This window comes from Taudactylus pleione, unplaced genomic scaffold, assembly GCF_031769625.1.
Source record: "Taudactylus pleione unplaced genomic scaffold, aTauple2 ptg000397bl, whole genome shotgun sequence".
NCBI lineage: Eukaryota > Metazoa > Chordata > Amphibia > Anura > Myobatrachidae > Taudactylus > Taudactylus pleione.
The window spans coordinates 3,923,152-3,936,569 of NW_028284799.1; the positions used below are offsets into that span (position 1 = coordinate 3,923,152).

General features: G+C 40.1%; 1 protein-coding gene across 6 annotated transcripts in view; it reads right to left on the reverse strand.

Annotated features, from left to right (window-relative positions):
• BCAS3 (BCAS3 microtubule associated cell migration factor) overlaps nt 1-13,418 on the reverse strand; it is a 1,455,708-nt gene that overhangs the window by 1,080,963 nt on the left and 361,327 nt on the right. For all 6 annotated transcript variants that reach the window (XM_088446353.1, XM_088446352.1, XM_088446357.1 and 3 more), the window contains one exon: nt 7,994-8,164. In XM_088446353.1, coding sequence (XP_088302479.1) covers nt 7,994-8,164 — 171 coding nt within the window. The remainder of the gene's footprint in view (nt 1-7,993; nt 8,165-13,418) is intronic.

The following is a 13,418-nucleotide window of genomic DNA, read 5'->3' on the forward strand; positions in this document are numbered from 1 at the left end:
TCTTCTCCTGCTTATTCAAGACATAATTGATTGTCCTCATTTTAAGTGTATTGTGATTCCTTACATTGTGATTGGTCAGATACAGTATCTTACACAGCATGCTTTTTGAGTTATCTCGTCTGTATGTAATCCTCTTTTAATTGTATGGCAGTCACTGTTCTGCTCTCTGTATGGTATGACTGGCATTGGGATGCTCTGCGGTGGATGAGGTAGTGTAGTACAAGCAAAATTACTTGTCTTTGAGTCCTGAGACCAAGCGAGGTTTCCAAGCTGAATCTTTGCCCAGAAAGCATAGTTTCGCCCCTGTGTCTAGGATACCTAAATATTTACTGTGCAGCAAACACAAGTAATCTGCAATGGACTCCCACCTCATTCTTCTCAATGCTGCTGCTCGGCTCATCGTCCTCTCCTACTGTTCTACATCTGCCTTCCCTCTCCTTCAAGCCCTACACTGGTTCCACTTCCCCTTCAGAACCCAATTCAAGGTTCTTACACTCACTTACAAAACCCTCACCCAATCCTTTCCCATTTACATATCTGATCTCATCTCCGTTCACACTCCTGCCCGTCCACAATGCAGCAATGTTTATAAACCATGTCTTTGTCCTGCATTGCTTTGCACTGTAAGCCACTTTTTTCTTGTTAATTTATATGTTTTTGTATTTTGTTAGGCGCTGCAGAACACTTGTGGCGCCATATAAATAAAAGATAATAATGGACACGGAATTCGCCCTATGGATTATTAATTACACTGAGTGGCTCATTTTCAACAGGCAAATGAGTAGGGACAACGTGTTAGGTAATAACTGCTATTGTCAGCTGAGTTCCTACTGTTGATTACAAATATATGGAAGGTCATATAAATCTAGGCAACCATCCACATGTATTCATGATTAATGGTTATTTATTGTATGTAGTTATGTGACCGTCGGCCGCCGGTCACAATCCTGACAGCAGAATGGCAGCTAGGGATTTATGACAGGTGTCGAGATACCTGTACTTACCTCACGCTGTCTGGATTTCCATCTGTCGGGCTCACAGTGTCGGGATTTGCCGCCGGCATTACAATCCCATTGTTATTTATATAGCAACTACTGTACATACAATGCAGTGTTTTACAGAGGATCTCTATTCATTCACATCAGTCTTTGCACATAATAGGGACCCTGGAACCCATGACTCCAGCTCTGTGAGACCACAATGCTAACCACTGTGGCATAGTGCAGCCCCCAAGAAAGTGGACTCTTGTCCAAGAAGAAAAGAAAGAGTGACATAAATAAGAGGAAATCAATGAATAAGTAAAAGAGTCACACAGAAATGTAAAAGTAAAAGACATTAAAGGTTATGTTAAAAAAAAATAATGAAAATGTTTAACAATGCACTATAGTTTTTTATCATAACTTTCAAGACAGTATATACAAACCCCCTATAATTATTTTTAGTATGTACTCCAAAGAGAGCATTAATGGCTGGTTCATGCCCTCTGTGAGATTAAACAAAGAGTTGCATTAATGTAATATAAACAAAGTTTGGCTAAGCAATTTATCACCCACTGTTGCCGTGTTAGAGTTCACAGGTTCAAATGCTAGTAAAGTCAATTAAGCATTTATAAAAAAGGTCATTCAAATAAATAGCAGTTGTAAACGTGAATTATAAAACCAGATGAAGGCAGAAGACAATGTAATTGGCTGGGATTAAGAGTGTTACCATTTAAAATGTAGACAAGTGAAGGTACTTCTAAATAATGTTCCAACTTGTAAAGACTCCAAAATAAATTATATGGCTCGGGGCAGTTTCAGCCTTCTTATAATGTCATTATTTTCTTAAAATTGTTCTTTATCTTCAGGGAATGAATGAGCAGTACAACATGAGTTTATGGTATTTCAGAACCAGTCTAATGTCAAATTAAAATTGTACCACAAAATGTTAATAAAAGATGCTTAGAATTTCTTGATACTCCGAAATCTGTTTCCTATAATTGAAAACTTAAAGGGAATATACACCTTTCATACCAATATAGTGAGGTTTCAACCTCTAACAGTAGTAACTTCCTTATGCTGGGCATACACAGCCAGATAAAATGCCTGTCAGACCGACAGACATTTTATCTGGCAGCCTGCCAGCCGCAGATGTCGCCGGCATACACTGTGAGAGAAATCTCACAGTGTATAGCCCGACATCCGCGCTCATCCCCCGGGGGAGGAGACATTTCCCTGTTCCTTCCATAGGAAGGAACACAGGAAATGTCTGTCTGTTGGCCGTGGATGGGCATACACTGCCCGATGCGGCCGACAGTTTACCGGGAAGTATCGCATCGGACGGGCATGCTGGACAATCCGGCATGCCCTACCGAGCAATATTTAACCCACGGTCGCCCCCCCACACGCTACAATTATCGGGGCAATCCTCCGATATCAGGCGGATCGCCCCGATAATTGTAGCGTGTATGGCCAGCATTAGATGGACATGCAGTAAGATGCTGAAAGTTAAAGCTTACTCTTGGATAAATCCCTCACAAGGCATTGTATTTAAGATCAATTCTATTGTGGACATATTTAGCAAACTCAGTTTAACAGGTTCAGCATCAAATAGTTATATGCAATAACTCCCCTGATGAAAATATTTCTCCTGGTTGCCAGGGAAAACAGATTGATTTAGCCAGACAGTTTTATGCCTTATCCAGTCCCCATATCAATTACCCAACATTATCAGGTTTAAAGGGCCTATCCATTAGCAGATAAATTGAATGACTGAACGATATAGCATTTAATCGTTCAATTTATCTGCTATGGATAGGCCCTGAATGATGACAGATGCGCACTCCCGCGGCCAATAAATTGAATCTTTCATCTCTCCAACATGTTGGTCAATTATCGCATATCGCTGCCAGATATTAGAAATATCTGTCCCTTTATATGCGGTAAATGACGAAAGATATTAGCAGCAGCTACAGAGCGCTGCAGAGAAAAAAATCCACTCCCTGCATGATGTCATGCGATATCGTTCATCGTTTGTCAAAATCTATCATGTACATGACAGATATCGTTCAGCACAGCCACCGGAGTTTTCAAGGGATATCTTTTGTCTTTCATCGCTCAGAAAAACATCTGCTAATGATTAGGCCCCTTTAAACTAAGAGATAACAACTTGTCATACAAATAATTGGAAACCAGTTGGATGAATGATGTAACACAGAGGTTCTCAAACTCGGTCCTCGGTACCCCACAGAGTTCCATACCTCCCAATTTTTATGGCCCACGAAGACACTTCGCATGTCCAAAAAGGGGGTAAGGCTTCACATGAAAGGGAGCAACCTCACGGTAACCCACTTTTATGTCACTATAGGGGGCGTGCCCAGCACTCTCCGACTTGCTGGGCAGCCCCCAGGCTCTCCCTACACTGGTGAACAGATGCCGTGTGAATGTGCACGGCATCTTTCACCTTCTGCACACCCGCTCCTATGCAGAGCAGCTGTATGTGCTCTCCCCAACTTCCCCCCCACACCGAGACACTGTGGCCCGTGGGTGGGACAGCGGGACAGTCCCAGAAAAATGGGACAGTCCTGCTGAATGCAGGACAGTTGGGAGGTATGCAGTTCACGTTTTCCAGGTCACCCAGCAGGTGCACGAGTGTATTCATTACTCACTGACACATTTTAAAAGATCCACAGGTGGAGCTAATTATTTAACTTGTGATTCTATGAGGAGACCTAGAAATCATGCACTGTTTGGGGTCCTCTGGACAGAGTTTGAGAACCTATGATGTAGCAGTAAGAAGATGGCTTTTCTGGAATTATACTTTCACTTCTCTCTTGTGACATCTATATAAATGTAAATTACATCTGTTGCCTGTTACTCAGTTGTAACACTTCCAAGATTCCTTCCTTTTTTTTTTTTTAACAATTGATTACTGTAACATCATGCCAGTTAGAACTGTCATGTGGCACACCTGATGACTAATAGTGACTGTCTGTACAGGCAATATTAAATAGTGCAGCTCAAAATCTAAATGTATAAATTGTGAGCTGCAGCATCACACTGTGAGAGTCTAAATGATAGAAGTTCTTGCAGCATCCATCACACAACCTAAGAACTAGTGCAGCGGTGGCCAACCTGTGGCTCTTGAACCACATGTGGCTCTTCCGTTGTTCTGATGTGGTTCCCCTGACTGACACTTACTGCCTCCTCTGATAGGCGCGCAGCTGTTCAGAGGAGGCTTGTTCATTGTTGCAGCAGTCTGCTCCGGAGGCATGTATGGGTGACATCACACTGCAAACAGGAGGCAGAGCTCAACTTGTGACTGAAGCTGCAGCCATAAGGAGGACGCGGTTGCAGACGCCAGAGCCTACCTACGTAACACAGACTATTCACAACAAGGTAAGAGCTGTGGGGTTTTTTTTATTTGTTTTTTTTCTTTTTCATTTCATTTGTGACATGTGGGGGGGCTGGAGTGGGAGGGAGTGTGGGGGAAGGTGGCTGGACCAGAGTGGCCCGGGGAGAGAGGGAGGGCTGGAGTGGCACATGAGAGTCTGCTGTTGTTACATATGAGGGTCTGCTGAAGTGACAAAAGGGCTGCTGAAGTGACACATGAGGGGGACTAGAGTGACGCATGGAGGGCTGGAGTGACACATGGAGGGGCTGGATTGTATTATGTGAATCTTTTTTTTTTTTTTTCAAAAGTATTTTTTGTGGATGTGGCTTTTTCATTGTATTTTATGTTGATGTGGCTTTTTGAATGCATTATTTGTGGATGCGGCATTTTCAGTGTATTTTATGTGGGTCTGGTTTGTTTCAGTGTATTTTATGTGGATATGTTTTTTTTATATTGTTCTGGCTTTTTCTTTCCCATTAATAGTTACCTCCACGGTGATTGTGTGTATGTGCTTTTACATGCTCTTACAAACATTATACCAGGGGCGTGGCACAAGGCTGTGCCCATTTTTGTACATGCAACTTTGGCGCTTGCATTATCTCAGCTCTTTGACATACCTACAGATATTTTTGGGCTTTTTGCCTATAACTGGTTGGCCACCCCTGAACTAGTGCTATCATTGGTTGACTTACAGTTGCTCCTCCTTCTCTGAACTTACATTGGTTAAAAAAGTGAGGCTTACTACAGTACTTACTCCACCTTTAACAGGTACAGAGTTTATGAAGCACTGTGAGAATTTAGAGTATATGAAAGAACAATTAGGTTGATAGTACCAATTGTCTGACATTTATGTGTCCTCACTGCAAGATGGATAGATGTACTTATATATGTGTTTTAACTTAAAAATAAGAATGGTGGAACTTGAATAAGAGGTTTAAGCTTGAGTTGTGTGCAGGGGTGGAGCGTGTGCTCCGGACTCCGGGGTGGACAGAGGGTACTGCCAGGGCGCATCTATAATGGGTGCAGGGTGTGCAGTGCAAACGTGCCCCCGCATCCAGGGGGGGGCCGCACTGCACACCATGCACCCATATTATTATTATTATTATTGATTTATATAGCACCACAAGTGTTCCGAAGTGCCTTACATTGCATGTAAAACAAATAGCTGACCAAAGACTTACAGTACAATACAATACAGGACAAGGACGTGGATAATAGACATTGCCACATTAGCGACCATAAACACTCCATATTATCTAAAATTTACCTCTTTGAGGTCCCGCATCGAGGGTCTCATCACTGCTAAATAAAAAGCAAGAAAATGGCCGCAGTGAGGAAAATCGACTGGAGAATGGCAGCTGCGCTCTAGTGCCCAGAGTCTACTGCCGGCCAGCCACGTCGGTTGGCTGCCAACCGCCGGAGAGATAGGAGAGAGCCCTGGACGGGGAATGCACACGGGCCCGCACCTCTCTTAAGACGCCCCTGGGTACCGCCAAGGGTAGACTGCCTATGATTTTATATTGCACAGTTCTAGTGATTGACAGCTGGGATTGCCCACCCGGTTCCCATCGGTATAACAGCGCTAAAATGACCACCAATGAAGGTGCCCAGCCGCATGCTACCTATTGCCAGAGGCAGCATGCAGTTACTGTATACCCATAGGGAATGCAGCTCTTCATCTTCACATGCTGTGGCCCTTGACTTCTGCTCAGCCTCCTCCATCTGGACCAGTACACCTGTACCTCTGCTCTTCCCTGTTTCCCACACATCACAATTTAGGGAAATTTATTTCCCCACACCCCCAAAGTAAGGCTCCTATTTAGTGTTTGTGTGTCTGTCTGTTTCCATTTAACCCTCTGACCTGCCCGTCCACTTCTCCCATCTTTACACCTTCCTTCTTCCTTCTGCTGAAATGGCTGGAGTCCTGGCCGCAGATCAGAAGTGACATGGAGTATCCGGAGCATGGCAGGAAGGCATAATCTTCTGTCTTTAATGATTTTTGCCTTAGTGTGTCGTCAGTGACAACTTTCCCCTTTGAATTGTACTTGTACCACTACAATACATATACTTAATAAAATTATTTTCAATATTTTAAGTTTGTTTAATTAATGTTATCTATATTTATTTATTTTTCTATTATAATTTTCCCATTTACTTAAGTTTGGATAAAAAGGATAAAAGATTGTCTGCACCACAGACCTTGCTATATATCTTAACAGTGTCCATGAGACAATTGTCTAACTCGTTATCTTGGTGGAGCGTATTCTATGTACGAGCATCTTCCAAAACACAAGCCTTCCGTTTGTCCATTTGTATACTTATAGTATAGTATAATCCGAATTTTATATATTTACGTATCTAATTTGTTATAACACATCATTCTGGCTATTTTGGTGAGTAGATTCTGTTTGCACCTCCATTGGCTGCGAGCAGAATCTGCTTCTGAGGTTAACTCGCCGAAGCGACCATGACCTGTTACAGTGGCTTTCGCAGGTAATTGAATCTGTCCCATAGGTCTCACTTCAGAATTTTTTCGGGAAGGATACTGGTCTCTAAGCAGGGCACCTTTAAATTTTGAAGCACAAAAATGTTGGCTGCAGAGTAAAGATGGGTGCAGGGCAGGTATCCAGTCTCGTCCAGTATAACTAATGGAGTTAAGTGTACAGTATTTCCTGTTTTATCTTGCAGCAACAGGAAAGTTCAGTCCCGGGCTGCAGTGCTGTAATAGTAAAGCGCCAAGCATAGGGCTTACTGTAAGGTGTCCAAATATGTGGAGCTGCAGCATTCCTGGCGATACAGCGTCTGATATGTTAAGTACCAGCACTGAGCGCCATACAAAGTATGCTGAAACCTGTTGGCTAAACACCTATTTGCGGGCTGCCAATATAAGGTTAGTTACACATACCAGTTAGATATGCAAACACACTATTTTCTGGGCCCTTATCATTCCATTCACTTCAAAGTTCCCCAAGCTGACAACACACCCTGACAATTCAGTTCTGGGAGGGCGCTGTAGCATTCACTTGCACTGGATGCCAGGGCCCCATGCTAAATCTCTGGTTGGGGTAGCTAGAGAGCAGGGATGAATAATTGGCATTACACGTTAATGACTTTCTTTGCATACTACTGGGTACAGGATCACTGAACACTGAATCGACTCCCCTGTGTATACTCCTGCTAGCTTCAGAGACTTGCCTCCCCCTGCCCCTGTTATCTGTCCTATGTAGTCTATAGTATGATATTGGTACTTATGCTATATTGCATGCTATATTTATGCTTTGATAACCCTGTTATTGGTTTAAATTTTACTCTGTGTGGTGCTGCATACACTTTGTGGCACCTTATAAATAAAAGATGATAATAATAATAATAATAATAATAATAATAATAATAATAATAATAATAATAATAATAATAAATGTTGCACTATATAAACAAATCATCCTAACTAATTGCTGTGTGCTCTCCATAATAAAATGTAAGACCTCTCTCTTTCTTACAAGGCCATTCACCACTCTGTCCACTTACACAATACACAGTGTAGCCATTAAAGTGTTTTTACACAGAATAATGAAATTCAAATGATAAATTCATTGTTACAAATGCTTAAAGGGTGGTTTACCTGTCCCTCAGCAACTGTTTCTGTGTCAATAATGGTGATAACTCCAGGGACAAGCGGATTACGCCTAGCATTGCTGTGTGTCGATAAGTCTTCATCTGAGGTTCCTGTGGGCAGTGTACCAGTAAGTTGGGTGACAACTTTACCAACCATGGTAAGTCCAGTCTTTAAAGTCTGTGAAAGAAGAACCATTCCATTATTTAGAAAGTGATAAGACCTCCATCCACAAATGTATATGTAGCATATGCTGTATGTACCAAAGAGTCAGACAAAAAGAAGAATACAATATTGCAGGGGTATAGCATTGCAAGACCCCTGTCACCTACAGTATGTATACTGTAGCAGATACATCCACCTGCAGTCGTATATACAATCATACTGTATATTGGAAGAATGAGATCTCCAGCAAGTTATATTTTAAGACCATTAATACTATGAAGAAAATTATATTTTATGACAGAGAATGCAGTTTATTTCTTTGAAATGTTCAAAATGTAAGCAGGCCATCGTGGTATAATCATGAAATGAAAACTTCACAGAAAATACACTTTTTTTGTCCAGGAAATTTAAACTTTAAGAAAATAAAACTTGAACAAGAACCCACAATTTACCATACAGAAGTGAATTATGATAAGACCATAAGCTAATGTTTCAAACTAAGACCCGTATATATATATCATTTTGGCAGATTGAACATCATTCTAGGCCAATTGCATATCTGTATAAAGATTTTTACAAGCACAGTACTTTCACGTACCCCATATTGAACTCCACAAGACATAAAAAGGAAAAACAAGTTCCATGACCAGGAACTCATGTTTCTGTCAATAATACTTGTATAAATCTTATGTCAGAACAGGCAAATTACATACATTCTAACAGTATCCTAGCAGTTCCTTATACTGTACATTGATTTGGGAATTCACCATTTTCAATGTAAAAAAAGTGGCCTGTGTAATGTATGCATGTGTTAATAAAAATATATGATTAAATGTTAAAACATGAAAACTAAATAAATGTACTTTTACATGTTTCTAGGTGTAACTTACAAGTAAAAACAATGATGTACTACAAGAAATAATTTAACCCTTATTCATGGATGCCTACTCTCCCGATTCGGCCGGGGGCCTCCCGAAAACCGGGTGGTGCTCCGCAAGAGCAGGCAACTCTTCTGGAATGACTGCTGCCCCCGCTCCACCACCCCCCTCACACACCACCCCGTTGCACCCACTTATAGGGTGGACGGGGGGTCAAAATAGACATTGTAAAGTTGGAGATGGGGCCGCAATGACGCAATCGCGACACCACACCACCCACTTACGCCGCCATCACGTCCCCTGCTGCACCGATCTAGCTGCCCCCTCCTGGAGGGGGAATCCAGAAAGTCGGTAAGTATACCCTTATTGTATATTACTACAGATATTAGAAGTTATAGTACCTCAGAGTTCCATGATATAAAATGATTTATATGGTCATGGAACACATCGGTGACATCTATTGCCCTTATCGTGAAATTTATATATTATCCCATATATAATAAATCTAACACAAGCTGACTGACACAAAGCAACGTGAGGAAAGTGACTTTACCTTTACAAACCTAAACTATATCCCAAACTACCTATATTATATGCTATAGCGTCTAAAATGTTTTAATTCAGTATAGAATATACAGAATGTAAGATAAGATATGTCCACATACATTTATCCTCCGTGCGTTACAAATAACACGTGAGCGTGGTTGGACTCGGTAGCGCAAACGTCTTTTCGTGCAGCGTTAGTGTCATAGCCACTGACACTGTAACATAGTATTTTGCATGTAGATACAGCGGCAGTTGCACACAGAATATAAGCATGCCCCATAACAGTTAATCAGCATAAGCTGCTTGTGCATCCTATTCACATCGCTTTGTGATTAAGACGCATTTGAAGGTAAATAAATTGCATGAAAAAATGCGCAAGGAGGCTAGATATATGTGGACACATCTGTATGTGCCACGTTGTAGATGATGTGTCACTGCTAAAATAAAAAATAAATACAAAAACAGCTGTAACTGTTTAACAAAAGGAAATCCCACATTTTCAGGAATAAATGGGCACAGACACGTTCAAATCTACTTCAGGTAAGCAGTTGTTCTAACAACCAGGACATTAAGCACAGTTACCGCTCTACCATCTCTGTTGGTTTTATTTCATTTTTGACAACTGAGCCTATGCCGTAGAACTCAGCAATGATGATTTATATCGCATGTTTCAGCACTATCACATCATTTCATCACTTGCTAATATTTTTAAGTGACCTCTGCAAGACCCATGTTGAAAATCATGTGTGGAACACAAACTATATTAGTAGCTGGTGTCTTTAGCTTTGGATTACACAGCAATATTGGAATGTCATCAAAATCACTTATACAAAGCACATACTTATAATGTTCACTCAACTTTACATTTAACTGCTGAAGAACTACACTTCAATAAGGCACATACAGTTGTACACAAAGGACCTGATTCTGAGTTAGATGTAAGTGGAAATGCGTACAAACTTGTGGATAACTGCAAATAGTGCATGCATTGTAGAAAGTGATTGCCGACTGTGCATGCGCCGGAACCTGCAATTGCATACGGAAGAAGATTGCAAGTTCAAATGGATAGATCCATTCGTTGATGGACCACTCTTTATGAGAAATGGCAATTGTGAGCAGTAAGTGCAAGGTGACAATGCGAACGCTCAGAACGCATCACTCTTGTGAGAATGTCACGAGAGCGACTTGGGTGTGTAAGCCGACTTCTGGGAGTGGTTGCAAGTCCCGATACTGATGATGACAGCGGCCGGGCAAGGCAACCGTATGCAACCGGTAGTAAGCCAGCTCTTGTAGCCAGATGGAAAAGCATCCGCAGAGGTGTACTACTCAGAATCAGGCCCCAAATGTTTCAGTCAAAGATTCCCAGTTGAATTTGGCCTATAGTTGTTGGTTTCTAGGACCCAAAGAATGAAAGTGTCATGTTCAAGTTCACAAGGAGCTGGCAATGATATTAAAACCAAATTCTGTAATAAATCTATCAGCGCCAGTGTTCAAAAGGAAATATATTATAAATGAATTAATCAGTGATCTTAAATCTAAACAAAATGACTTGTTTATAGTGCTTTGTACAGGAGGATATACTCCCCCTTTCATATTTTCACACATGCCACCCAATCCTAACACGTCAGTGCCATAACGCTATACCCAGTCCTAGAAATAAGAATCATTGCCAATTGCTCAAATGAGGGAGGTTTGCAACATGTGGGTCTCCAGATGGCATGGGACTAAAAATGCCAACATGACGAAATTTGTAATTCCACATCACATAAAAGATCTGTCAGCTGCCTCACATTTGGGTGGTAGGGTGTAGTGAGGTCTTCAACCCTAGTGACCACATAATTGTATAATGGTCACTAAAATAAGCTCTGCTTTGTATACCAGCCAGATGCACTGTATATATCTCTGCAGTAGCAAATATACATGTACAGTATTTTGTTGAACATAAAAAGCAAAGTAGGAAAACAACACTCACAGTTTTATGGCCACACACCATATTCTGTGCAACAATAAAGTCTGGTAATGTTTATTAAGTGACACATTGACCATATAAAGTGTAATTTTAATTAGTCTAGTCTTTTTCATTTTCAGAAGTAAATTGACAAAAAAATAGATATTTCATAAAATAACTTTTACTAACTAACAGTCAAAATTATAATTTAAAAAAAGCATTTCCACTTCCCAACGGTCTTCATTTATTAAAGCAATTTTATATTTTGTTCTGTTATATACAAATATATACAAGAAATGACAGAAAAAATATTAAAATATTGGTAATCTAAAACTTGATCTAAACAAATCAATGTACAAAAACGCAGAAAGTCATTATAATCACTCATTTCAATTAACAAAAAACTCTAACATCAAGAGGTACATACTTAATAGGACCAAAAATATTGAGTCAACCATTTCAGATCGTTCTGTGCTAAAGTAAGGCAATTAAAATATTTATAAAACATTGCCACTTGCATGTGTGTCTGTTCAGATTCTAGGAGGATAGCAGCTGAATCGGCTTAAATTACCAATGACTTCAGAGTCAAACTAACTAAATTTGGAGATGGAAGAAAAAGGAAGAGGACAGACCCACAATCCCATGTGACCTGGGGCTACATGGCGTCTATGAACATTTAAGAGCAAGGCCGAGATTGCAGGCGTCTGCAACCAGGACCAAGCCACAGATCAATCGTAACTGTTTTGTTTAGTGCTAAAAACTCAAACTGCAGTGATTAGAAAACACATTAGTGTTCATCAATTAGCAGCCAAACGTTTGTTTTAATAATTCATAGGAAACGACTTGCACAAAGTCTGTTAGTGTGTTGTCAGGAAAGCCTCAGAAGGGCCAACAGAATTCGGCGCCACTTTGTATTGACGGCAACATAAAATCAGGAAGTATTTTTAACCATTTATCATCCCATGCTCAGAGTGTCTTTGTAAAAATATTGTACTGGTTTCCTATCAGTTATTATGCCAAAATACATTCAAATCCTATAAACCATGTTAAGGAGACAAAACATAATACATCACATTTAAAAACTTCCTATAAACAATTATATATTAATATTGTTCAGAAAAGTTAAAACACAGACCCATATTTTTTATATTAAATTAGCTATATATTATTACATTGTATTCACTGAATTCGAATTAACTGTAAAACATAGCAATGCTGAGAAAGCAACAATAATGTAACGCAAATCAATTCATTATTTAACATACAATAAGATTATTTAAACACATTCACATTTCCTATATATATATATATATATATATATATATATATATATATATATATAAAATACATTGTTCATCATAGTGCGCTAACACTTTCATTTCCCTAAGGTGCTAATTTCTGAAATTAGTATACCAGTGACACTAGTATATAGATTTATACCCATGAATTTGTGTCTGTAACTGGCATCAATTTCTCACTTCTTGGAAACACTCCTTTGTGGTTAAGAATCTCTTCCACTAAATAAGTTTATAAACCATTTGCAAGGCCAGCTATAAGAAAGTTTGTAACTTAAGTCTTGTTCGCTGCTATAGTCTGTAGAAGTATTCTACTCAACAATTGTTGAATCTCTCTCTTTATAGATATACATATTTATATATATATATATATATATATATACACTATATATATATATATATATATATATATATATATATATATATATATATTAGGGATGAGCGGGTTCGGTTCCCTGAGAACCGAACCCACCCGAACTTCGGGGATCCGGGGCGATCCGAGCCCAAGCTCGGATCTCCCTGTCTGCCCCGGATCCCTCTCCCGAGGCAAAACCTCGAGATCTGCTGTCGGATCTCGAGGTTTTGCCTCGAGCGGCCATTTA